General features: G+C 36.5%; 1 protein-coding gene and 1 pseudogene across 5 annotated transcripts in view; one reads left to right on the forward strand and one right to left on the reverse strand.

The window, feature by feature from the left end:
* Positions 1-26694, forward strand: part of TMEM116 (transmembrane protein 116) — a 105600-nt gene that overhangs the window by 25746 nt on the left and 53160 nt on the right. For all 5 annotated transcript variants that reach the window (XM_036823836.1, XM_036823835.1, XM_036823832.1 and 2 more), the window contains exon 4: positions 277-408. In XM_036823836.1, coding sequence (XP_036679731.1) covers positions 277-408 — 132 coding nt within the window. The remainder of the gene's footprint in view (positions 1-276; positions 409-26694) is intronic.
* LOC118880264 lies at positions 10636-11162 on the reverse strand (annotated as a pseudogene).

A 26694-nucleotide genomic window follows, 5' to 3' on the forward strand; every position in this document is an offset into this window, starting at 1 on the left:
TCACAAAATTTCTCATCTTTTCTCTCTTTCCTTGAGGAAGAAGTTCCAATGCTAATACATCCATGAGTACTCTGGTTCCAGAACAGTTGGGATAGTTGTGATTACAGATTACTTCCTACCTGGAGTATTCCTTTATATTCCCCAGTCAACCAATAGCAGAGGCCCCAGAAAAATTATGCCCAGTTTTCTACTGGAAGGGTAAAACATAAAAGTAATTAATTGTTACATTCTCCTGTCTATATCATTTTTGAAATTATGAATTTTATTGCTTTACAGATAAGGCCACTCGTTTATCTGAGCTTCTCTGACCTCCTCCTGGGGATATACTGGCTCATTGAGGCACTTCTCTATGGAACTTCAGCAGCCAATAAGGACATTGTCTGCTATAACTTGCAAGCAGTTGGACAGGTGAGTGCTACTAGATTGTGATAGTACCTTGTACGAAAGGCACACGCTGATTTAAATAAGAAGCGAAGATAATCCATCCTGGGAAGCAGGACCCTTTTGTTTATTGTTACACTTTGAAACAATAGCTTTTATTGTTTTTCCCCATTAAAAAACTACTTATTTATTATAGAAAATTTGGGAAATTCAGAGAAGCAGAAAGATAATTAAAATCACCCAGATATAATCATTGTTTAATATTTTATGTATATATTATATATTTCCAATCTTCTTCTCTGTAGGTATATGCATTTTAGAACAAATAAAACAACACATTAATACCTTTTGTAATCTGCTTTTATTATTCAACATAGTGTGACCATATTTCCATGTAATGGAATATATTTCTACATCTTTTGAGATTATTGCATGTTTTTTATTACATTAATAAGCATTAACTTTTGGAAATACTACATATGATTATATATGAGTTATATATCTTTCATAGATTTTATCAATGGATTAACCCACATAGTACCATCAGTATATAATGTTTCTGAGACTTGGGATGTGAAAAAAGTAGAGGTTAATATGCAGTCTGTACTCACTGCTGGATGCTTCCTCTGGGATTTGTTACTAGAGGGGAAATTTGTTTCAATTTAGTAGGAAAATACTAATATGTAATTAGTGGTATGAAATCCATGTACTAATAATATGTTACCTATCTTATATAAATTTATTTATTTTTTTAAACACGTGTGTGGGTTTTTAAAAATTATTTATTTATTGATTTTGGCATTGGGTCTTCATTGCTGCGTGCAAGATTTCTCTAGCTGTGTCGAGTGGGGGCTACTCTTCGTTGTGGTGTGCAGGCTTCTCATTGCTATGGCTCCTCTTATTGCGGAGACAGGCTCTAGGCGCATGGGCTTCAGTAGTTGTGGTATGCAGGCTCAGTAGTTGTGGCACACGGGCTTAGTTGCTCTGTGGCATGTGGGATCTTCCCGGACCAGGGCTCGAACCCGTGTCCCCTGCATTGGCAGGCAGATTCTTAACCACTGTGCCACCAGGGAAGTCCCTCATATAAATTTAAATATCTTAGAGACATACTTTATTCAATCCTGATAATAACCTCATAAATTAAATAGAGTTAAGGCTGTATTGTTTTCTCAGATAATAATAAAAAACAATATTGTATCTGAATAATAATATTATAGTCTTGGAAGTAAAAAAAAAAAAATCTGCATTGGAATCTTGGACCTGATTAACTTGGTAACCTTACGCAAGTACTTAATCTTTCTGAACTTCAGTCTCCTAAATCTGTAAAATAGTCATTAATAATATTTACCTTGTGCTTAGCACAGATGTGAGTAATGTTACTTTATTTTTTTGAACTTTATTGAGCTATATAGTCAATAAACTACATGTATTTAAAGTGTACATTTTTTACGTATGTATGAAATCATCACCACAATCAAGATAATAAACATTCCTATTTCTATCACCCCCCCCAAATTATTTCAAGTATTTTTTCCTTTACTTCATAGACTGGATGCATTGTAATAGTTGTTTTTAAAAATATTGGTTGGATGTTTCCAATATCTGGCTCATTTCTAAATTGGTCTTCTCCCATGAGAATGAGTGACATCTTTCTGTCCTTTGTATATAGAATGTAATTTTTGTCTCATCATCTTTAGGCAGTGGTTCAAATCTTAGTCTAATTCTCTAAGCCTTGTCTATGCTGGTTTGGGACTGTCATGTGCATGCATGGTGCAGGGGTTAGGCTGGGACTTGTATGGAATCACACACAGAATTAGGGCATCTTCTTTTCTGGCTCTATCATTTCTGGGATTCCCCCCACACTTTCCTGCCTGAAGAAAGCTGTTCTCTAGTTTCTATAGGCTAAAAGATGGGATTTTTATTAGCGTTTTAGGTGCCTACATTGAGCAACATCACGATTGGGGTACACACTTGAGGCAAAACTGTGAGAGAGAAAAAGAGAAAAAGTTTGGGAAACTTATTTCTTGCAATTCACTTCTCCACATTTGACTCCCTTCTGTAATCCACTTGCTTTTTTTTTACTTTTCAGAGTCCTCAAGTAGTTGATTTTTATATTTTTTCCAGAGTTTTTGTTTGTAATCAGTGGGAGGGATGGGCTGTAGAGTGCTTAAACACAGTAGCTTATTTATTTAGTTAGTCAGTTAATTTTAGTTTTTAAAATTGTGGTAAAATACGTGTAACATAAAATTTACCATTTTAACCATTAAAAATTTTAAAGTTGTGGTAAAAATACATAACATAAAATTTAATGTCTTAGCCATGTTTAAGTGTACAGTTCAGCAGCATACATTCACATTGTTGTGCAACTATTCACTATTCACCTTCAGAAATTTTTATTATCCCAAACTGAAAAACTCTGTATCCTTTAAACAATACCTCTCCATTTCTCCTACTTTCCAGCCTCTGGTAACCACCATTCTACTTTCTGTCTCTATGAATTTGACTACTCTAGGTACCTCATATCAGTAAAATAATACAGTATTTGACCTTTTGTGTCTAGCTTGTTTCACTGAGCTTAATGTCTTCAAGTTTCATCCATGTTGTAGCATGTGTCAGAATTTTTTTTTTTAATTAAGGTGTTGATTTATAATATTATATTAGTTTCAGGTGTACAACATAGTGATTCAATTTTTAATAGATTACACTATTTAAAATTATTATAAAATATTCTATATTTTATACTATTCTCTGTGCTTTATAATATATCCTTGTATCTTATTTATTTTATACATAGTAGCTTGTACCTCCTAATCCTCTACCTGTTTCTTGCCCCTCCCCCATCCTTCTTCCCACTGGCAGCCACTTGTTTATTAGGTATATCTGTGAATCTGTTTCTGTTTTGTTATATTTATTTGTTTTATTTTTTAGATATCCACATATAGGTAATAACATACAGTATTTGTCTTTCTCTGACTCATTTCACTAAGCATAATACTCTCCTGTTCCATCCATGTTGTTGCAAATGGCAAAATTTCATTCTTTTTTATGGCTGAGTAATTCCATTGTATATATGTACCACATATTTTGTATCCATTCATCTGTTGATGGACAATTAGGTTTCTACCATATCTTGGCTATTTTAAATAACGCTGCTTTGAAGATTGGGGTGCCTATCTTTTCAAATTAGTGTTTTCTTTTTCTTGGATATATACTCAGGAGTGAAATTGCTGGATCATATGGTAGTTGTATTTTTAGTTTTTTGAGGAACCTCCATACTGGTTTCCAGAATGACTGAGTCAGCTTACATTCCCAAGAACAGTGTACTAGGGTTCCCTTTTCTCCACATCCGTAACAACATTTGTTATTTGTGGTCATTTTGGTGACAGCCACTCTGACAGGTGTGAGGCAGTATCTCATTGTGGTTTTTATTTGCATTATCCTGATAATTAGCAGTGTTGAACATTTTTTTGTGTGCCTGTTGGCCATCTGTATGTCTTCTTTGGAAAAATGTCTATTCAGGTCTTCTGCCCATTTTTAAATTTGGTTGTTTGGTTTTTTGATATTGAGTTGTTTGAGCTGTTTATATATTTTGGATATTAACTCCTTATCAGACATATCATTTGCAAATATTTTCTCCTATTCCATACGTTGTCTTTTCATTTTGTCAATGGTTTTCTTTGTTATGCAAAAGCTTTCAAGTTTAATTAGGTCTCATTTGTTAATTTCGCCTTTGTTTCCTTTGCATGAGGAGACTGATCCCCAAAAATGTTGCTATGTCAAAGAGTGTTCTGTGTATGTTTTCTTCTAAGAGTTTTATGGTTTCCTGTCTTACCCTTAGGTCTTTGATCCATTTTGAGTTTATTTTTGTATACGGTGTGATGAGATGGTCTAATATCATTCTTTTACACGTAGCTGTCCAGTTTTCCCAGCACCACTTATTGAAGAGTGTCTTTTCCCATTGTATATTTTTGCCTCTTTTGACAGATTAATTGACCATAAATGTGTGGGTTAATTTCTGGGCTCACTGTTCTGTTCCATTGATCTATGTGCTTGTTTTTGTGCCAGTACCATACTGTTTTGATGACTGTAGCTTTGTAGTATAGTCTGAAGTCAGGGAATGTGATACCTCCAGCTTTGTTATTTTTTCTCAAGTTTGCTTCAGCTATTCGGGGTCATGTGTGTTTCCATATAAATTTTAGGATTATTCGTTCTCATTCTGTGAAAAATGTCATGAATATTTTGATAGAGATTGCATTGAATCTGTAGATTGCTTTGGATACTATGGACATTTTAACAATATTAATTCTTCCAATCCATGAACATGGTGTGTCTTTCCATTTCTTTGTATCATCTAAAATTTTCTTCATCAAAGTTTTGTAGTTTTAAGAATATAGGTTTTTCACCTTCTTTTTTAAGTTTATTTCTAGGTATTTTATTCTTTTTGATGCTATTTTAAATGGAATTGGTTTTTTTTTTTGCTTTCTCTTTCTGATAGTTCTTTATTAGTGTATAGAAAACAACAGATTTCTGTATATCAATCTTGTGTCCTGCAACTTTACTGAATTCATTGATGAGTTCTAACAGTTTTTTGGTGGAGACTTTAGGGTTTTGTATATGTAGTATCATGTCATCTGCAAATAGTGACAGTTTTACTTCTTCCCTTCTAATTTGGAAGCCTTTTATTTCTTTTTCTTGTCTGATTGTTGTGGCTAGGACTTCTAATACTATGTTGAATAAAAGTGGTGAGAGTGGGCATCCTACTCTTGTTCTTGATCTTCAAGGACATGCTTTCAGCTTTTCACTGTTGAGTATAACGTTAGCTATGGGCTTGCCATATATGGACTTCATATATTGAGGTACGTTCTCTCTATACCCAATTTGTGGAGAGTTTTTATCATAAATAGATGTTGAATTTTGTCAGAAGCTTTTTCTGCATCTATTGAGATCATCATATGATTTTTATTCTTCTATTTGTTAGTGTGGTGTACCACATTGACTGATTTGTGGATTTTAAACCATTCTTGCATTCAGGAATAAATTCCACTTGATCATGGTATATGATCCTTTTTCTGTATTGTTGAATTTGGTTTGCTAATATTTTGTTTAGGATTTTTGCATCTATATTCATCAGAGATATTAGCCCATAATTTTCCTTTTTTGTAGTTTGTCTAGTTTTGGTATCAGGGTAATGGTGGCCTCATAGAATGAATTTGGGAGTGTTCCCTTCAAATTTTTGCAACAGTTTGAAAGTGATAGGTATTATGTCTTCTTTATATATTTGGTAAAATTCCCTTGTGAATCCATTTGTTCCTGGACTTTCTTTTGCTGGGAGTTTTTGGATTACTGATTCAATTTCACTACTATTGATCAATCTATTTAGGTAATCCGTTTCTTCTTGATTCAGTCTTGGAAGATTGTATGTTTCTAGGAATTTACCCATTTCTTCTCAATTGTCCAATGTGTTGGCATATAACTGTTTGTAGCATTCTTTTATTATTTTTTTTTAGGTTTCTGTGATATGAGTTGTAATTTCTCCTCTTTCATTTCTTATTTTGCTTATTTGGGTCCTCTCTCTCTCTTCATTAATGAGCCTGGTTATAGGCCTATTGGTTTTGTTTATCCTTTCAAAAAAACAGCTCTTGGTTGCATTGATGTTTTCTATTTTTTCTTTTTGCTTTCTCATTTATTATATCCTCTTTGATCTTTATTATTTCCTTCCTTCTGCTGACTTTGGGTTTTGTTTGTTCTTATTTTTCTAATGCCATTAGATGGTAGTTTAGGTTATTTATTTGAGATTTTTCTTCTTTCTTGAGGTAGGCCCGTATCAATATAAATTTCCCTCTTAGAACTACTTTTTTGCCTTTTGTAGATTTTGGAATTTGTATTTTTATTTTCATTTGTCTTGAGGTATTTTCTTTCTTCCTTGATTTCTTCATTGACCCAATTGTTTTTTAGTAGCATGTTCTTCAGTCTCCATGTGTTTGTGTTTTTCCCATTTTTATTCCTATAATTGATTTCTAGTTCTGTATCATTCTGTTCAGAAAAACTGCTTGATATAATTTCTTTTTTCTTTTTAATATTTATTTATTTATTTTGGCTGTGTCAGGTCTTAGTTGTGGCACGTGGGATCTTCGTTGCAGCATGTGGGATCTTTCATTGCAGCACACAGGCTCTTCATTGAGGTGCCCGGGCTTCTCTAGTTGTGGCACGTGGGCTTCTCTCACTAGTTGTGGTGCATGGGCTCCAGAGCACACAGGCTCAGTAGTTGTGGCATGTGGGCTTAGCTGCCTCATGGCATGTTCAATCTTAGTTCCCTGACCAGGGATCGAACCTACATCCCCTGCATTGGAAGGCGGATTCTTAACCACTGGACCACCAGGGAAGTCCTAATTTCTGTACTCTTAAATTTGTTGAGACTTGTTTTGTGGCCTAGCATGTGATCTATCCTGGAGAACGTTCCTTGTGCACTGAGATGCCTGAGAGCCACACAGTGAGGTTATGGGTAGAGAGAAAGCATGGACTTTGGGCTCTACTTTTGCTAGTGTTTGAGGTTAGAGTGTCTAGGGTTTTGAGGGTTTACTCTTTATTGGCTAATTTACAGCCTAAGAGTAGGAATTAGGGTAAGTGAAGGGAGAAGTGGATCACTCAGTTGTCAGTTAATCTAGGTTACTCAGGACTTTCTGAAAGAGAGACCTTTGTGAGTGGGGATAGCCTAAATCCTTATCTGGTTGTTTTTCTAGTAGCTGTGTCTTACAGCTGGCAATATGTTTGAGATAGATGTCTTTTTTTTTCCTGTTATAAACCTGTTTATTATAGTTTTCTTAAACATTTTACTACATGCATTACAGAATGGGTATTGCTTCTAATCATTGTAATAACATTGTGCTGAACTCAGTAAGTAAGCTCTGTTAGAAACATCTTTATTACAAGTCTTCTTAACCACTTCACTAAATGCATTAATGGAATGTATATCCTTTACATTTCACTGCATGAACACTGTGCTGAATGCAGTTTTCAAGTAGCTCTGTTAGTAACATCTTTCTTTTTTAAAGTTTTATTGATTGATTGATTGATTGATTGCTATGTTGGGTCTTCGTTTCTGTGCTAGGGCTTTCTCTAGTTGTGGCAAGCGGGGACCACTCTTCATCACGGTGCGCGGGCCTCTCACTATCGTGGCCTCTCTTGTTGCGGAGCACAGGCTCCAGATGCGCAGGCTCAGTAGTTGTGGCTCACGGGTCTAGTTGCTCCGCGGCATGTGGGATCTTCCCAGACCAGGGCGTGAACCTGTGTCCCCTGCATTGGCAGGCAGATTCTCAACCACTGCGCCACCAGGGAAGCCCCTGTTAGTAACATCTTTATTACAAGTGACACTGAATGGATATCACTTCCATTTACTAAAATAACACTGTACTGAATGCAGCTTACAAGTAGCTTTGTTTGAAACATATTTATTACAAGTCTTTTGTGATGAATGCCTTCCTTGGCAATCAAAAAGCTTAATGTCAGATACTTACACAATAATAATGTGATTTATTTCCAGAAAACATACTTTGTATGCTTTTGAAATTATTAAGACTTATTTTATGACCCAGAATATGATCCATCGTGACAAGTGTTCTGTATGCAATTGAAAAAAAATGTGTTCTAAATGTTGATCATGTCAAATTGGTTGATAGTGTTGTTCAAGTCTACTAAATTCTTGCCAATTTTCTGTCTACTTATTGTATTCATTAGTAAGTGAGAGATATTGATATCTCTGACAATAATTGTGGATTTTTCTATTTCTCCTTATAGTTCTATTAGTTTTTACTTCATGTATTTTGAAATTCTATTATAAGGGGCATAAAAATTTAGGATTTTTATGTCCTCTTCATTAAGTGAACCAGTTACTATTATGAAATGACCTGGTTTATCCTTGATAATATTCTTTGCTCTAAAATCTATTTTTCCTGATATTTATATAGCCATTTCAACTTTCTTTTGATTATTATTGGCATGCTTTATCTTTGTACTTCCTTTTATTTTAACTTAATTGTGTATTTATATTTAAAGTACATTTCTTGATACTTCCCTAGCGGTCCAGTGGTTAAGACTCCGTGCTTCCACTGCAGGGGGCATGGCTCGATCCCTGGTCAGGGAACTAAGATCCCACATACTGCATAGCCAATAAAAAGAAATAATAATAATAATAATAATAAAACAAGAGCTTAATAGTTTCTTTTAAAAAAAAATGAAGTGCATTTCTTGTAGGTAGCATATATTTAGGTCTTACTGTCTTATCCAGTCTGACAATGCTGTCTTTTTTTTTTGGCTGCGCCACGCAGCTTGCAGCATCTTAGTTCCCTGACCAGAAATTGAACCTGGCCCTGGAATTGAAAGCGTGGAGTCCTATCCACTGGACTGCCAGGGAATTCTCAATGCTGTCTTTTAATTGTGGTGTTTAGACCAGTTACATTTAATTTGATTGTATTGTGGCATTTGAATCTGTCATTTTGCTATTTGTTTTCTATTTGTTCTGTCTGTTCATTGTTCCTGTTTCCTTCTTTTTTCTGCCCTCATTTGGATTTATATACTATATTTTATTATTACCTTTTATCTCCTCTGTTGGTTTATTAGCTAAAACTCTTTGTTGTGTTACTTTAGAGGTTATGTTGCATGGTTCATAGTATACATTTTAACTTACCACAGTTTGACTTCAAGTGATACTGTATTTCTTCACATACATGTGAAGGATGAGAATCTTACAACAGAATTCTGCCATTTCTCCCTTCCTGGACTTTACGCTATTGTTGTCATGCATTTTTCTTTTATATATATCAGAAAGCCCACAGTACATTGTTATTTTTTTTTGCTCAAACTGTTAATTGTTATTAAGAGATTAAATAATAAGAAAAAATCTTTTATACTAACCCTTCTGGTGTTTTTCATTCTTTTGTGTAAATCCAGATTTCCATCTTGTGTCATTTTTCCTCTGCCTGAAGCACATTATTTAACATTTCTTGTACTGTGGATCTGCTTTTGGATGTTTGAAAATGTCTTTATTTCACCTTTGTTTTTGAGAGTATATTTGCTGAGTATATAATTCTAGATTGATAAAATTTAAGTCACAAAATTTGCTCCACGTCTTTTTGCTTGCACTGTTTCCATCAGCATATCTGGTATTATCCATATGTTTGTTCCTGTGTACATACCTTTTTTTAAAAACTGGCTGTTTTTTAAGATTTTTCTCTTAAAAATGAACAATTTGATTATGATGTGCCTTGATGTTATTTTCTTCATATTTTTTGTTTTGGAATTAATTAAGCTTTTGTATCTATGAGTTTATAATCATCATCAAATTTGGAAATTATTTGTCCATTATTTCTTCAAATAGTTTTTCTGTTCCACTCTTTTGCACCACTTCCACTCCTTTCAGGCCTCCTATTATCTATATTTTGGGCTACCTGAAACTTTCCCACAGTTCACTGATGCTTTTTTTGTGCAGTTTTTGGATTCTTTTTTCTCTGTTTTTCATTTTGGATATTTTCTATTGCTATGCCTTCAAGTTCACTAATCTTTTCTTCTGCAGTGTCTAATCTGTGTATTTTAAAAATCTCATCCATTTTAGTTTTTATATCTAACAGTTCAATTTAGTTCTTCTAGAGATATTTTCCATGTCTCAACTTATTAAAAATATACAATACAGTTATAATAACTGTTTTATTATCTTTTACTGCTAATTCTAACATCTGTTTCAGTTCTGGGTAGGTTTCAGTTGATTGATTATTCTCCTTAGTATGGGTCATGTTTTCCTCCCTCTTTGCATCCTTTTATTGGATGCCAGAAATTGTGAATTTTATCATTTTGGGTATGAGATATTTCTCTGTTTCTATAACAAATCTTGAATTTTTTTCTTTGATGCAGTTGAGTTACTTTGAAATAGTTTGAATCTTTCAGGTCTTGCTTTTATGATTTTTTTACATGGGTCTGGAGCAATGCTCAGTCTCAGGCTAATTATTTCTCACTATTGAGGCAAGACCTTCCTGAATACTCTGCCCTGTGCTCTGTTAAATTTTTTGAATCTTGGTTGTGGAAACAGGCACTATTCTTTTTTTTTTTTTTTCTGCAAAAAGCTTTATTGTTTCCATTTGGTCCAAGGCATGGGAGAGGGCTCCGGGGTGGTTAAAAAGCTGCCTAGTGGGTGCAGAGAGGGACTTCAGGCAGAAGCCCTGACACCAGAGGGGCTCCTCAAAGTCCGCTGGACTCTGGAGGCTCCTAATCATGCTTGAGGGTGAACCTTTCAAAGAGATACTCGCCCAGCCCAGCTGGGGACCAGCCAGCCTGTGGAGGTTGGCTAGGTGGTCACCCATCTTCTTGATGAGTTTCAACTCCTCGTCTAGGAAGTGGCTCTCCAGGAAGTCACAGAGGTGGGGGTCTGTGTGGGCAGAACCCAGGGCATGCAGATCCAAAAGGGCCTGGCTCAGGTTCTTCTTTATGAGAATGGTGGCTTCCATAGCATCCTGGGTTTTACCCCACTCATCTTGAGATGGCTTCTATACTTCCTGGAAGAGGACGTAGCTGCCGCACTTGTTTTGCATTTTCAAGAGACACTTGGCGCCTTCCCGCTTCTCCTCGGCCAATTCTCAGAAAAGGTGGCCCATACCCTCCAAAACCACATCATTGCAGCTGAAATAGAAGCCCAGAGAGAGGAAGGTATAGGAGGCCTGCAGATGCATGCTGACAGGGCGGTTGACAGTGGCCTCCACCTCAGTGGAATAATTCTGATGAATCTGGGAGCTCATCGTTGATCGGTAATAAGGAGTTAAGCTCAAAAAATGATGTTGGCTGGTTCTGAGGATAGCTGAGTGGCTGATCCTGAAGGTTGCAACTGGAAAAAAGTTGGAGGGTGGTCATAGGCTGGCTCAAGGGGCATCCCTGGGTCTGTTCTGTCCAAACACTGTTGAAGCAAGAGACAGATCTGCGGGACTTCCGAGCACACGGCCAAACAGGCACTATTCTTAGCCTTATGTGATCTCTAGATACCATTCTCTCTATTTCTTTTAGACGGTTCTTTCCCCAGCTTTGGGTAGTTTCCTTATGCAAGCACACCAATCAGTAGTTGGTTGAATACTCCAGGAGGACCCTCTGCAAATCTCTAGTGTTCTCTGAGCATCTCTTTCCTCTCTGGCACTCTGTTCTATAAACACTAGCTGCCTTGGTCTCCCTGGATTCTCTGGTCTGTCTCCTCAACTCAGAGTCTGCCATGTTCTGCCTCAGTTTCCTCTTCCTATACTGCAGCATGGAAATTCTCTCTAGGAGGTAAGCTGAGGAGATTGTATGGTTCATGTTATGTTTCCCATGTTTCAGAGATCACTGTCCTCTGTTATCTGATATCTAGTGTCTTGAAAACCATTGTTTTAAATGTTTTGTCAGGGTTTTTTTGTTTGTCAGAAAGGTAAATCCAGTTCTTGTCACTCCATCTTGGCCAGAAGTGGAAGTCCTAGTTTGTTTTTGTGAAGTTCATAAAGTGTATTTTTTAACCACCTATGTGATGATCATTAGGCCAGGATTCATTGTGTTATTATTGTAATATCAAGTGTTTTTTAAATCACAGGTGCTTGGTACAAATGCCATAAATAAAGCTCAGGGACTGAGATTATGCTAAAAAACTTCAGCCTTTTGATATTCAGGGTTAACTTGGCAGACTCAGGAGAATATATTATATAAATAATTCTTAGTAAATGTCTAAACTATTCTTTAGAAAAGAAAAAAATGTCCAGATTCTTCCAAATTAAAGTAAAACTTTTAGTATTCCCCATTGCATTTCCTCCTGATAAATTCTGCCAGTTTGGAGGGAAAAAAATACCATTTAACGTGGCTCTTTTCTTTTTTGTTGTTGTTGTCCAATGTTCTCTCTTTTTTAAAAATTGAAGTATAGTTGATTGACAGTGTTGTGTTAATTTCTGCTGTACAGCAAAGTGATTCAATTATACATGTATATACCTATTCTTTTTCGTATTCTTTTCCATTATGGTTTATTACAGGATATTGAATATACTTCCCTGTGCTATATAGTAGGACCTTGTTGTTTATCTATTTTGTATACAGTAGTTTGTATCTGCTATTCCCAAACTCCTAATTTATCCCTCCCCTACCCCCTTTCCCCTTTGGTAGCCATAAGTTTGTTTTCTATGTGTGTGAGTCTATTTCTCTTTCATAAATAAGTTCATTTGTGTCATTTTAGATTCCACACAAATGTGATATCATATGGTATTTGTTTTTCTCCTTCTGACTTACTTCATTTTGTAAGATAATCTCTATGTCTGTCCACATTGCTGCCAATGGCATTATTTTATTCTTTTTTATGACTGAGTAGTATTCCATTGTGTAATATACCACATCTTCTTTATCCATTCATCTGTTGATGGACACTTAGGTTGCTTCCATGTCTTGGCTATTGTAAATAGTGTTGCTGTGAACATTTGGGTGCATGTATATTTTTGAATTAGAGTTTTGTCCAGATATATGCCCAGGAGTGGGATTGCTGGGTCATATGGTACTTCTATTTTTAGTTTTTTAAGGAACCACCATACTGTTTTCCATAGTGGCTGCACCAATGTATATTCCCACCAACAGTGTAGGAGGGTTCACTTTTCTCCGTACCCTCTCCAGTATTTGTTATTTGTTGACTGTTTAATGATGACCATTCTGATCTGTGTGAGGTGGTACCTCATTGTAGTTTTGATTTGCATTTCTCTAATAATTAGCAGTGTTGAGCGCATTTCCACATGCCTGTTGGCCATCTGTGTGTCTTTTTTGGGGAAATGTCTATTTAGGTCTGCCCATTTTTTGAATGAGTTGTTTGGTATTTTGCTATTGAGTTGTATGAGCTGTTTGTATATTTTGGATTAATCCCTTGTCAGTTGCATCATTTACAAATATTTTCTCCCATTCTGTGGGTTGTATTTTTATTATGTTTATGGTTTCCTTTGCTGTGCAAAAGCTTTTAAGTTTGATTAGGTCCCATTTGTTTATTTTTTGTTTTTATTTTTGTTGCCTTGGGAGACTGACCTAAGAAAACATTGTTACGATTTATGTCAGAGAATGTTTTGCCTGTGTTCTCTGCTAGGAGTTTTATGGTGTCATATCTGATATTTCAGTCTTTAAGACATTTTGAGTTTATTTTTGTGTAGGGGGTAAGGGAGTGTTCTAACTTCACTGATTTACATGTGGCTGTCTAGCTTTCCCAACACCACTGGCTGAATTATACACTCCATTGTATATTATTGCCTCCTTTGTTGAAGATTAATTGACTGTAGGTGTGTTGGTTTATTTCTGGGCTCTCTATTCTGTTCCATTGATCCATACATCTGTTTTTGTACCAGTACCACACTGTTTGTTTACTATAGCTTTGTAGTATTTTCTGAAGTCTGGAAGGGTTATGCCTCCAGCTTCATTCTTTTTCCTCAGTATTCCTTTGGCAATTCTGGGTCTCCTGTGATTCTATAGAAATCTTAGGATTATTTTTTGTAGTTCTGTAAAAAATGTCATGGGTAATTTGATAGGAATTGCATTAAATCTGTAGATTGCTTTGGGTAGTATGGCCATTTTAACAATATTAGTTCTTCCAATTGAAGCACATGGGATATCTTTCTATTTCTGTGAATCATCTTCAATTTCCTTTATCAGTGTTTTATAATTCTCAGTATATAGGTCTTTCACCTCCTTGGTCAGGTTTATTCCTAGGTATTTTATTTTATTTTTTTGATGTGACTTTAAACGGGATTGTTTTCTTACTTTCTCTTTGCTTTTTTTTTTAAACAGATGAACACTTTATTTATTTATTTATTTATGTCCACATGTTGCTGGTGGCATCTTAGTTCCCCGACCAGGGATTGAACCCAGGCCCTCAGCAGTCAAAGTGCAGAGTCCTAACCACTGGACTGCCAGGGAATTCCCGATACTTCATTGTTAGTGTAAAGAAATGCAACAGATTTCTGTATGTTAATCTTGTATCCTATACCAAGAGTTGCTTCTTCCTAGTCCTGAAAGTGGATTCAGTTTATCTCTCTGTTTGGCAAGGTTTCAGAACCTCATTTTTGATACTTTCCTATGGAGAGATATGTTTGATAAGGCAGAAACTTCTCTTGACAAGGTAGGTTGACTGTGCTGATCTGTCGAGGCATTAGTGCCTCCTTCTCCCAAAATTTGTCAGAAATTGCCTAGATGTTCTGTTCTAGATTTTTGGCTAGTTACAGGAAAGCCAGAGCTGGTCAGAGAGAATTAGCTCAATACAGCCACAGCACCCTTATGCCACTTCACTAAACTGGAACAGAAGAAGTCAATCATTTACCAAAAGCTCACAGGCCCAAGAGAGCTGATGAGAAGATAAAATATGCTCCAACTGTATAATCCATTAGAAAAGAAATAGTAGAAAGTACACTGAATCAGAGATTAGGAAATCTTGGTCAATATCAAACCAGAACTGCACTGTATATAATTCAACACCTCTTTTTTTTTTTTTTTTTTTTTTTTTTTGCCGTGCCACATGGCTTGCGGGATCTCAGTTCCCTGACCAGGGATTGAATCCGGGCCACAGCAGTGAAAGCCAGGAATCCTAACCACTAGGACACCAGGGAACTCCCTCAACACCTCTTTTAAGAGTTAAGGTTCTAACCACCCAGTGAGACCTCTCTTGTCTCTGAAGTCTCTTTTTAAACTGAATATCACTGAAGCCTGAAACTTTCCAAGTCTGGCTTAAGTATAGTTTTCCACCAGCCCTAGGTAAACAGGCAGAGCCGTTTTCTTTTTTTTTTTAATTTTAATTTTATATTGGAGTATAAGTGATTTACAATGTTGTGTTAGTTTCAGGTATACAGCAAAGTGATTCAGTTATACATATACACATATCTATTTTTTTTCAAATTCTTCTCCTGTCTGTCATACAGAGTGAAGTAAGTCAGAAAGAGAAAAACAAATATCATATGTTAATGCATATATGTGGAATCTAGAAAAATGGTACAGATTAACCTATTTGCAGGGCAGGAATAGAGACAGATGTAGAGAGTGGATGTGTGGACATGGCGGGGGGGGAATGGGGGGTGGGATGAATTGGGAGATTGGAATTGACATATGTACACTCCCGTGTGTAAAATAGGTAGCTAGTGGGAACCTGCTCTATAACACAGGGAGCTCAGCTTGGTGCCTTGTGGAGACCTAGATGGGTGGGATAGGGGTGGGTGAGAGGGAGATCCAAGTGGGAGGGGATATATGTATACATATAGCTGATTCACTTCGTTGTACAGCAGAAACTAAGACAACATTGTAAAACAACTATACCCCAATTAAAAAAAATTATTTTCCCATATAGGTTATTACGGAGTATTGAATAGAGTTCCCTTTATATATAGTAGTATGTATATGTTAATCCCAACCTCCTAATTTTTCTCTCCCCCCATCTTTCCCCTTTGGTAATCATAAGTTTATTTTCTAAGTCTGTGAGTCTGTTTCCGTTTTGCAAATAAGTTCATTTGTATCATTTTTATTTTTATATTCCATATATAACTGATATCATATGATATTTGTCTTTCTCTGTCTGACTTATTTCACTTTGTATGATAATCTCTAGGTCCATCCATGTTGCTGCAAATGGCATTATTTCATTCTTTTCTATGGCTGAGTAATATTCCATTGTATATATGTACCACATCTTCTTTATCCATTCCTCTGTCAATGGACATTTAGGTTGCTTCCATGTCTTGGCTACTGTAAACAGTGCTGCAGTGAACATAGGGATGCATACATCTTTTGGAGGTTAATCTCTTGTCAGTCATTTCATTTGCAAATATTTTCTCCCATTCTTTGTGTTGCCCTTCGTTTTATGATTTCCTTTGCTGTGGAAAGGATTTTAAGTTTAATTAGGCCCCATTTGTTTATTTTTGTTTTTATTTCCATTACTCTAGGAGACGGATTGAAAGATTTTGCTGCAATTTATGTCAAAGAGTGTTCTGCCTATGTTTTCCTGTAGGAGTTTTATAGTATCTGCCTTTAGGTCTTTAAACCATTTCGAGTTTATTTTTGTGTATGGTGTTAGAAAATGTTCTAATTTCATTCCCTTACAGTAGCTGTCCAGTTTTCCCAGCACCACTTATTGAAGAGACTGTCTTTCCTCCATTGTATATTCTTGCCTCCTTTGTCATAGATTAATTGACCATAGGTGTGTGGGTTTATTTCTGGGCTTTCTATTCTGTTCCATTGATCTGTAAGTCTGTCTTTGTGCCAGTACCATACTGTTTTGGTTACTGTAGATTTATAGTATAGTCCGAAGTCAGGGAACCTGATTCCTCCAGCTCCGTTTTTCTTTCTCAAGATTGCTTTGGCTCCTCAGGGTCTTTTGTGTTTCCATACAAATTTTAAGATTTTTTTGTTCTAGATCTGCAAAACATGCCATTGGTAATTTGATAGGGATTGCACTGAATATGTAGATTGCTTTGGGTAGTTTAGTCATTTTCACAAAATTGATTCCTCCAGTCCAAGAGCATGGTATATCTTTCCATCTGTTTGTGTCATCTTCGATTTCTTTCATCAGCATCTTATAGTTTTCAGAGACAGGTCTTTTGCCTCCTTAGTTAGGTTTATTCCTAGGTATTTTATTCTTTTTGATTCAATGGTAAATGGGATTATTTCCTTAATTTATCTTTCTGACCTTTCACTGTTAGTGTATAGAAATGCAACAGATTTCTGTGTATTAATTTTGTATCCTGCAACTTTTTTGAATTCATTCATGAGCTCTAGTAGTTTTCTTGTAGCATCTTTAGGATTTTCTATGTATAGTATCATGTCATCTGCAAATAGTGACAGTTTTACCTCTTCTTTTCTAATTTGGATTCCTTTTCTTTCTTTTCCTTCTCTGATTGCCATGACTAGGACTTCCAAAACTATGTTGAATAAAAGTGGCAAGAGTGGACATCCTTGTCTTGTTCCTGATCTTAGAGGAAATGCTTTCAGCTTTTCACTGTTGCATATGATGTTAGCTCTGGGTTTGTCACATATGGCCTTTGTTATGTTGAGTTATGCTCCCTCTATGCCCACTTTCTGGAGAGTTTTTATCATAAATTGATGTTGAATTTTGTCAAAAGCTTTTCCTGCATCTATTGAGATGATCATATGTTTTTTATTCTTCAACTTGTTAATGTGGTGTATCACATTGATTGATTTCAGAATACTGAAAAATCCTTGCATCCCTGGGATAAATCCCACTTGATCATGGTGTATGATCCTTTTATTGTATTGTTGGATTCGGATTGCTAGTACTTTGTTGACTATTTTTACATCTATGTTCATCAGTGATATTGGTCTACGATTTTCTTTTTTTGTGGTATCTTTGTATGGTTTTGGTATCAGGGTGATGGTGGCCTCATAGAATGAGTTTGGGGGGTGTTCCTTCCTCTGCAATTTAAAAAAATAGTTTCAGAAGGATAGGTGTTAACTGTTCTCTAAATGTTTCATAGAATTTGCCTGTGAGACCACCTGGTCCTGGACTTTTGTTTGTTGGGAGTATTTAAATCACAGTTTTAATTTCAGTACTTGTGATTGGTCTGTTCATATTTTCTGTACCTTCCTTTTCAGTCTTGGGAGATTGTACCTTTCTAAGAATTTGTCCATTTCTTCTAGGTTGTCTATTTTATTTGCATATAGTTGCTTGTAGTAGTCTCTTATGATCCTTTGTATTTCTGTGGTGTCCATTGTAACTTCTCTTTTCTCATGTCTAATTTTATAGATTTGAGCCCTCTCCCTTTTTTTCTTAATGAGTCTGGCTAAAGGTTTATCAATTCTGTTTATCTTTTCAAAGAACCAGCTTTCAGTTTCATTGATCTTTTGTATTGTTTTCTTCATCTCTATTTCATTTATTTCTGCTTTGCTCTTTAGGATATTTTCCTTCTACTAACTTTGGGTTTTATTTGTTCTTCTTTCTCTAGTTGCTTTAGGTGTAAGTTAGGTTGTTTATTTGAGATTTTTCTTGTTTACTGAGGTAAGATCGTATTGCTATAAGCTTCCATCTTAGAACTGCTTTTGATGTGTCACATAGGTTTTTTTTTTTTTTTGGTAAAAAAAAGCCCCAGGTAAGATTTATTTACAACATTGTAAATTTACAACATTGTAAAGCAATTTACAACATTGTAAAGCAACTATACTCCAATTAAAAACAAAAAGATTTATTTAACGTGGTAGGTGTGCTTGCCTGTTCATAAGTTCATTCCAGTCTGGAACACAGGCGGATAATGCTACTACCATATCTGCTGCACCATTTAATCCATTCCTTTCCTTTATTTTTAACTGGGTTAAGACTGAAAATCCTAGTTCACACAAACTAGTTGTTGTGAATGGTAATAATAGCAGGATACTCTTTTGACTTATCAAAGGAAAGTCTTCCTTTATCTTAATCCAAAATGCTGATAAACTTAGTGTTTCATAATCATTCTTCAATGTATATGAAGAACTGAGCTTCAATAATTCATTTTCTTCTTCAGGCACCAAGTTTAACTCAATTATTGATTCTGGGTTTCGAAAAGCAAACGGATCTTTTATGCAACAATTCTGTCTTAATGTTTCAAATTTCTCTTCTGGGAATAAATGGTTAAAAGTTTGACATAGAGAAGTGAGATGCAATAATATCTCCAGTTTTATTTCTTCCAAAATGTTTTCATTAACAACATTCTTTTCAATGTGCTGCAAAAACCTTGGAAACATGTAGTAGCTAGGACGGATGCTTTTAAGCCTCACTTGCCACAACAATAATGCCTTCTGGAATCCTTGGATACGTTTGGCATGTTGGAATATATCACTGTTTTTCCCCTGTAGCTTTAAATGTAGTTCATCAAGGATTCCAAAAATATCAGTTAAATATGGCAGTTTCGTTACCCAAATATCATCCTCAAAAATAGTTGCCAAATGAGATTTCTTTTCAATGCAAAAAACGTGGATCTCATTCCTGAGTTCGTAAACGCTGCTGAGTATTTTCCCTTGAGACAACCAACGAACTTTGGTATGATACAGTAAGTGGGTATAATTAGCTCCAATCTCCGAATAAAATGTTCCAAGAAGTCGGCTATTTAGTGAGCTTCCTTTAATAAAGTTAACAACTTTCACTGCATTTTTCAATACTTCCATGAGCTTGTGTGGAATCTCTGGATGCTAACGCTTCACGATGTATAAAACAGTGATTCCACACAGCACTAGTAACTTGTAGCAATTTTTTAATTACTCTGCTCTATTTTCCAGTTATGTTTGCTGTTCCATCACTTGTAATTCCTTTGCAGTTTTTCCAGTTTAATTTATACTGACCAACAATGCACCTTTCTAATTCTGTGAAAATATCGAATCCACTTAGGTGTGAGGTTAAGTTTAAACAACACAAAAAATCTTCCATAAAATCGCCTTGCCACGCATATCTGACATAGACTAAAAGTGCTGTGCAGCTTCCAGTATCCGTGATTTCATCAAGCTGGATTGCAAAGTCTATTGCCGACTGTAACCGAGTAATAAGCATTGCCTCTAAATGTTTGGCAACCGTACAAATTTGAAGAGATATTGTGTTATCACTAGGAATAGTTTTTAATTTATCAGCAGATTTATCATAAAAAATTGTATGCACCATATCCAAACATGCTGGAAGAATAATTTTTTCAGCATCTGTGTGAGCCATGTTCTCTTTTGCCACATGATAAGCAACTAAATATGATGATAATGTTTTCTCACTAACAGTAATAGAGCAACTAAGAAATTGTGTTGATGACTTTACATCTATTTTCTTTCTTTGAAAGTATTCAAGAGGCTTATCAATAAGTTCAGCATGCTGTGTTTCTAAGTACCTTTTTAATTTTGAAGGTTTTAAGCTTTCATTTGTGAGAATATTATTACAAATAACAGACTGAGGTCTGTCATTTTCAAAGGGTTTTTCACATTTGATAAAACCGTATTTTAAATAATCTTCATTATAACGTCTTGCAGTTACTTTTTTCTTTTTGAAATGTGGCTCAAATGAAGTTGATGTTTGCAGATTAGAGTGAACATTTTTCTCAATATTGTCACTATTCATACTTCGAGATCCAGCAGTAGAACTTGAACGTGTTTCTGCATATTTCACTTCATTATTCCTCTTTCTTTTAAAAAAGAAATGATCCATTTTAAAAGCAATTTTGAAAAGAGGCAATTATATTTGCCACTAACTATAATTGCCATTCATGTGTGTATGTGTGTGTATATATATATATGTATATATATATTTTATAGCCTAGATAACATCTTTCCAAAAAATGCAGTTTGCAGCTGAATCTCAGTGGAACATCTCAGACTTTATATCCAGTTGCAAGTCATGGTAATATATCAACTAGACTGCACATCAACCTTGTTATTATGAAAACCAAATAAGACATCAGCAGACAAATGATTGAAAAACCATTTCTTAGGCAATCAATGTACATCCTATTCCTCATATCCCCTCCATCAAATATCTTTCCACATATTGAAACTGACCTTAGTATTCCTTGCAAGGTATAAAATTCTGACAAAGGATTCATGCAAAGCACTCTGATATTTTATATTTTATTTTGTTTTTAAAAATGTTCATTGTGACTCACAAAATTGATTTCATGACCTACTAAATGGGTCACATGCATAATGTGAAAAACACTGATATAGAGACGTTTTCCTCTTTTGTGTTAGTGGGTTGACTACGCCTGCTTGATGATCAAGGAAACTAGCTGATCTGCTAAACTGTTAGCTGATACAGGAACTTTCTTGAAGTCGTAGGTATATATCATTCCTGATTTTCATTCCTGATACTTTTTGATGGGAATGGTTTTTAAGAGTGCCAGTATGGTCTGATCTCGTGAGGTTCCAATGAGGTTTTCCATGGCTAGGTCAACTATAAGGTTGGAGCTGGTGACATATTTTTAGAACTGTCTTGGAATGCATCCTTGATCTCCAGCCCAGCACCATGAACCTCGCGTCTTGCCTGCCGACCCGTGGTGTCTCGCCCCCCATTCCCTGCACAACACCACTTCCACTCTCACCTTGGCACCCAGAGAAATGCTGCTTCCAGCCAGAGAAGGGCTGGCTCCGTCCTGGTTTTGGATCGTCATGCTTTCATTTTCATTTATCTCTAGGTACTTTTTTATTTCCTCTTTGATTTCTTCAGTGATCCATTGATTGTTTAGTAGCATATTTTTAGCCTCTACATGTTTGTGTTTTCTACAGTTTTTTTTTCTTCTAGTTGATTTCTAATCTCATAGCATTGTGGTCGGAAAAGATGCTTGATATGATTTCAGTTTTCTTAAATTTACTGAGGCTTGCTTTATGGCCCAGCATGTGATCTATCCTGGAGAATGTTCCATGTGCAGTTGAAAAGAATGTGTATTCTGCTGCTTTTGGATGGAATGCTCTATTAATATCATTTAAGTCCGTCTGGTCTAATGTGTCATTAAAGGCCTGTGTTAGCTTATTGATTTTCTGTGTGGATGATCTGTTCTTTGATGTAAGTGGGGTACTGTAGTCCCTCACTATTATTGTGTTACTGTCAATTTCTCCTTTTTTGGCTCATTTGGTGGGTGCATATGTATTTACAATTGTTATATCTTCTTGGATTGATCCCTTGATCATTATGTAGTGTCCTTCTTTGTCTCTTGTAACAGTCTTTATTTTAAAGTCTATTTTGTCTGATATGAGTATTGCTACTCCAGCTTTCTTTTGCTTTCCATTTGCATGGAATACTTTTTTCTATCCTGTCACTTTCTGTCTCTATGTGTCCCTGGATCTGAAGTGGGCCTCTTGTAGACAACATGTATACGGGTCTTGTTTTTTGTATCCATTTAGCCAGTCTATATCTTTTGGTTGGAGCATTTAATCCATTTACATTTAAGGTAATTACCAATATGTATGTTCTTATTGCCATTTTGTTAACTGTTTTGGATTTGTTTTTGTAGGTCTTTTTCCTTCCCTTCCTCTATTGTTCTCTTGTGACTTGATGACTATCTTTAGTGTTGTGTTTGGATTCCTCTTTCTTTTTTGTGTGTATATCTATTGTAGATTTTTGGTTTGAACTTACTAGGAGGTTTTGATATAGTAGTCTATGTATATAAAAGATTGTTTCTAAGTTGCTGGTCTCTTGATTTCAAATAAATTTCCAATATCCTGCATTTTTACTCTCCTCTTCTCATGATTGCTGGCTTTGATATCATATTTGTTTATGGATGATTTCCTAACTTTACTGTATGTTTGCATTTACTGGTGAGATTTCCCATTTGTAATTTTCTTATTTCTAGTTGTGTCTTTTTCTTTTCCACCTAGAGAAGTTCCTTTAGCATTTGTTGTAAAGCTGTTTTGGTGGTGCTGAATTCTCTTAGCTTTTGCTTGTCTGTAAAGCTTTTGCTTGTCTGTAAAGCTTTTGACTTCTCCCTTGAATCTGAATGAGAGCCTTGCTGGGTAGAGTATTCTTGGTTGTAGGTTTTTCCTTTTCATCACTTTAAATATATCATGCCACTCCCTTCTGGCCTGCAGAGTTTCTGCTGAAAAATCAACTTATAACCTTATGGGGATTCCCTTGTATGTTATTTGTTGCTTTTAATATTTTCTCTTTTTCTTTAATTTTTGGTCAGTTTGATTACTGTGTGTCTCAGCATGTTCCTCCTTGGGTTTATCCTGTATGGGACTCTCTGCGCTTCCTGGACTTGAGTGAGTGTTTCTTTTCCCACGTTAGGAAAGTTTTTAGCTATTATCTCTTACAATATTTTCTCAGGCCCTTTCTCTCTCTCTTCTCCTTCTGGGGCCCCTATACTGCAGATGTTGGTGTTTTTAATGTTGGTCTCTCAAACTGTCCTCATTTCTTTTCATTCTTTTTTCTTTTGTCTGTTCCATGTCAGCGTTTCCACCATTCTGTCTTCCAACTCACTTACCTGTTCTTTTGCCTCATTTATTCTGCTATTGATTCCTTCTAGTGTATTTTTCATTTCAGTTATTGTATTGTTCAACTCTGTTTGTTCAGTATATCTTGTAGCTCTTTGTTAAACATTTCTTGTATGTTCTCCATCTGTGCCCCCATTCTTTTTCCAATATCTTGGATCATCTTTGCTGTCATTGCTCTGAATTCTTTTTTGGGTAAATTTCCTATCTCCACTTCACTTAGTTTTTCTTCTGGGGTTTTATCTTGTTCCTTCGTCTGGAACATATTCCTCTGCTGTCTCATTTTGTCTGACTTTCTGTGTTTGCTGCCTCTGTTCTGCAGGTTGCAAGATTGTAGTTCCTCTTGCTTTTGGTGTCTGCCCGCTGGTGGGTGAAGCTGGTCTAAGAGGCTTGTGCAGGCTTTCTGGTGAGAGGGACTGGTGCTTGCCCACTGGTGGGTGGAGCTGGGTCTTGTCTCTCTGGTGGGCATGGCCATTTCAAGGGGTGTGTTTAGACGTGGCTGTGGGTTCAGGAAGACTTAGGCAGCCTGTCTGCTGATGGCTGGGGCTGCATTCCCACCCTGTTGGTTGTTTGGCCTGAGACATCCCAGCACTGAAGCCTATAGGCTGTTGGGTGGGGCCAGGTCTTGGTATCAAAATGGCAACCTTCAGGAGAGCTCATACCAATGAATATTCCCTACTACCACCTGTGTCCTTGTCCCCACAGTGAGCCACAGCCACCCCTGAAAGGAGAACTTCCTTTTTCTTCCCTCTCCTGACTGGGATCCAGTGGAAAAGGGTGGATTGAGAGACCCTTGTTTCTTCCCTTTTCACCTGTCTATAGAGTGGAAATTTCCATTCAGAGTCATTTTTTTATATAGCCAGTCTGGATCTTCTGATAATCCATTACTGTTTACCTATTTAACTTGAGAACACACCCAGGCATCAGTTTTACAGAATCAAAGTTTCCTAGCACTACTTATGAGATCATAACTAGTTAGTTAGTTAAGAGATCACCTTGAGTCTGGTACCATAGCTAAATTTCTCCTTAGACAAATTCAGATGAAAATATTTTAAGTAGGTCTTTAGGACCTAACCTTCACCTTTACCACTACTCAGTTAGTAAGAATTGTTTAAGAATACTTTCTATTTTCTCCACTTTTGAGCTGGGAATTAGATGATATAATTGATTATTCTATTATTACATTAAAAAGCTAAAGGAAAACTTTCTCTACTCACAACATTTCTGACACCAAATGTGTTGTTCCCAACCAACCAGTTCCTCAAGTCTCCAGACACCAAATGAGTATCCTACAATTCAGGTCTAACACTAACTACCTGGAGTTAGCACAGATCTCACAGGTTAAGGGCTCAGTCCCATAAGACTGGTCTCCACTTCAGACACCAGTTGCAAGAAGTGGGTGCCCAGGTTACCCTCTCTTCTGTCCAACTTGGCTACAAATCAGGGTTCCCATGACTCCCTCCTAAGGTTTGGTAATTTGCTATTAATAATATAATTATAATGGCTCACAGAACTCAGGGAAATACTTAACATTTACCAGTTTATCATAAAGAACATAATGAAGGACACAGATGAATAGCCAGATGAAGAGAGAGATACGGGGACTTCCCTGGTGGTGCAGTGGTTAAGAATCCGCCTGCCAATGCAGGAAACATGGGTTTGAGCCCTGGAACATCCCACATGCTGTGGAGCAACTAAGCCTGTGTGCCACAACTACTGAGCCTGTGCTCTAGAGCCCATGAGCCACAACTACTGAGCCCACTTGCCACAACCACTGAAGCCCGTGCGCCTAGAGCCTGTGTTCCGCAACAAGAGAAGCCACTGCAATGAGAAGCCTGCCCACTACAACGAAGGGTAGCCCCTGCTCACCGCAACTAGAGAAAGCCTGTGTGCAGCAACGAAGACCCAATGCAGCCAAAAATAATAAATTAATAAATTAATTAATTTTTAAAAATAGAGAGAGAGGGCGAGGTCCAAAAGGGTCCTTAGCACAGGAGCTTCTGTCCCCATGGAGTTGAGGTGGGCCACTCTCCTGGCACATGGATGTGTTCACCAACCCAGAAGCTTTCCGAATTCCATTGTTATAGAGATTTTTATGGAGTCTTCATCATGTGGGCATGATCAATTATTAACTCAATTTCCAATCTCTCTCCCCTCCCCGGAGGATTGGACATAGGGCTGAAAGTTCCAAGCCTCTAATTATGGCTTGATCTGTTTGGTGACCAGCCCCAGTCCTGAAGCTAGCCAGGAGCCTACCACGAATCGCCTCATTAGAACAAAAGACACTCCTGTCACCCAGGAAATTCCAAGGGTTTTTGAGCTCTGTGTCAGTAACCAGGGACAGAGACCAAATATATATTTCTTTCTTTTTTTTTTAATCTTTTTTTTTTAACATCTTTATTGGAGTATAATTGCTTTACAATGGTGTGTCAGTTTCTGCTTTATAACAAAGTGAATCAGCTATACATATACATATATCCCCATATCTCTTCCCTCTTGTGTCTCTCTCCCTCCCACCCTCCCTACCCCACCCCTCTAGGTAGTCACAAAGCACCGAGCTGATCCCCCTGTGCTATGCGGCTGCTTCCCACTAGCTATCGGTTTTACATTTGGTAGTGTATATATGTCCATGCCACTCTCTCACTTTGTCCCAGCTTACCCTTATATTTCTTATTATGTCACAAAAGCAAACCCAAACTTGACTCTTTTCTCTTTTTCCATGTTACTGGAGCATCCTGGTACCTAACTTAATACTCTGTAGAAACCTGCATATCAAGACAGAAATACTTCCCTAAAAATGGAATATTTTCATCATTTAGGTTTTTCTTTTTAATAGATATTTATTGGAGTATAATTGCTTCACAATACTGTGTTAGTTTCTGTTGTCCAACAAAGTGAATCAGCCATAAGCATACACATGTTCCCATATCCCCTCCCTCTTGAGCCTCCCTCCCATCCTCCCTATCCTACCCCTCTAGGTCATCACAAAGCACCGAGCTGATCTCCCTGTGCTAATGCCTGCTTCCCACTAGCTGTTTTACATTCAGTAGTGTATATATGTCGATGCTACTCTCACTTTGCCCCAGTTTCCCCCTCCCACCCCGTGTCCTCAAGTCCATTCTCTATGTCTGTATCTTTATTCCTGCCCTGCAACTAGGTTCATCAGTACCATTTTTTTTTTAGATTCCATATATATGCATTAGAATACGGTATTTGTTTTTCCTCTTTCTGACTTACTTCACTCTGTATGACAGACTCTAGGTCCATCCACCTCACTACAAATAACTCAATTTCGTTTCTTTTCATGGCTGAGTGATATTGCATTTTATATATGTGCCACATCTTCTTTATCCATTCATCTGTAGATGGACATTT

Source organism: Balaenoptera musculus, chromosome 14 (genome assembly GCF_009873245.2).
Source record: "Balaenoptera musculus isolate JJ_BM4_2016_0621 chromosome 14, mBalMus1.pri.v3, whole genome shotgun sequence".
In the NCBI taxonomy this organism is placed as follows: domain Eukaryota; kingdom Metazoa; phylum Chordata; class Mammalia; order Artiodactyla; family Balaenopteridae; genus Balaenoptera; species Balaenoptera musculus.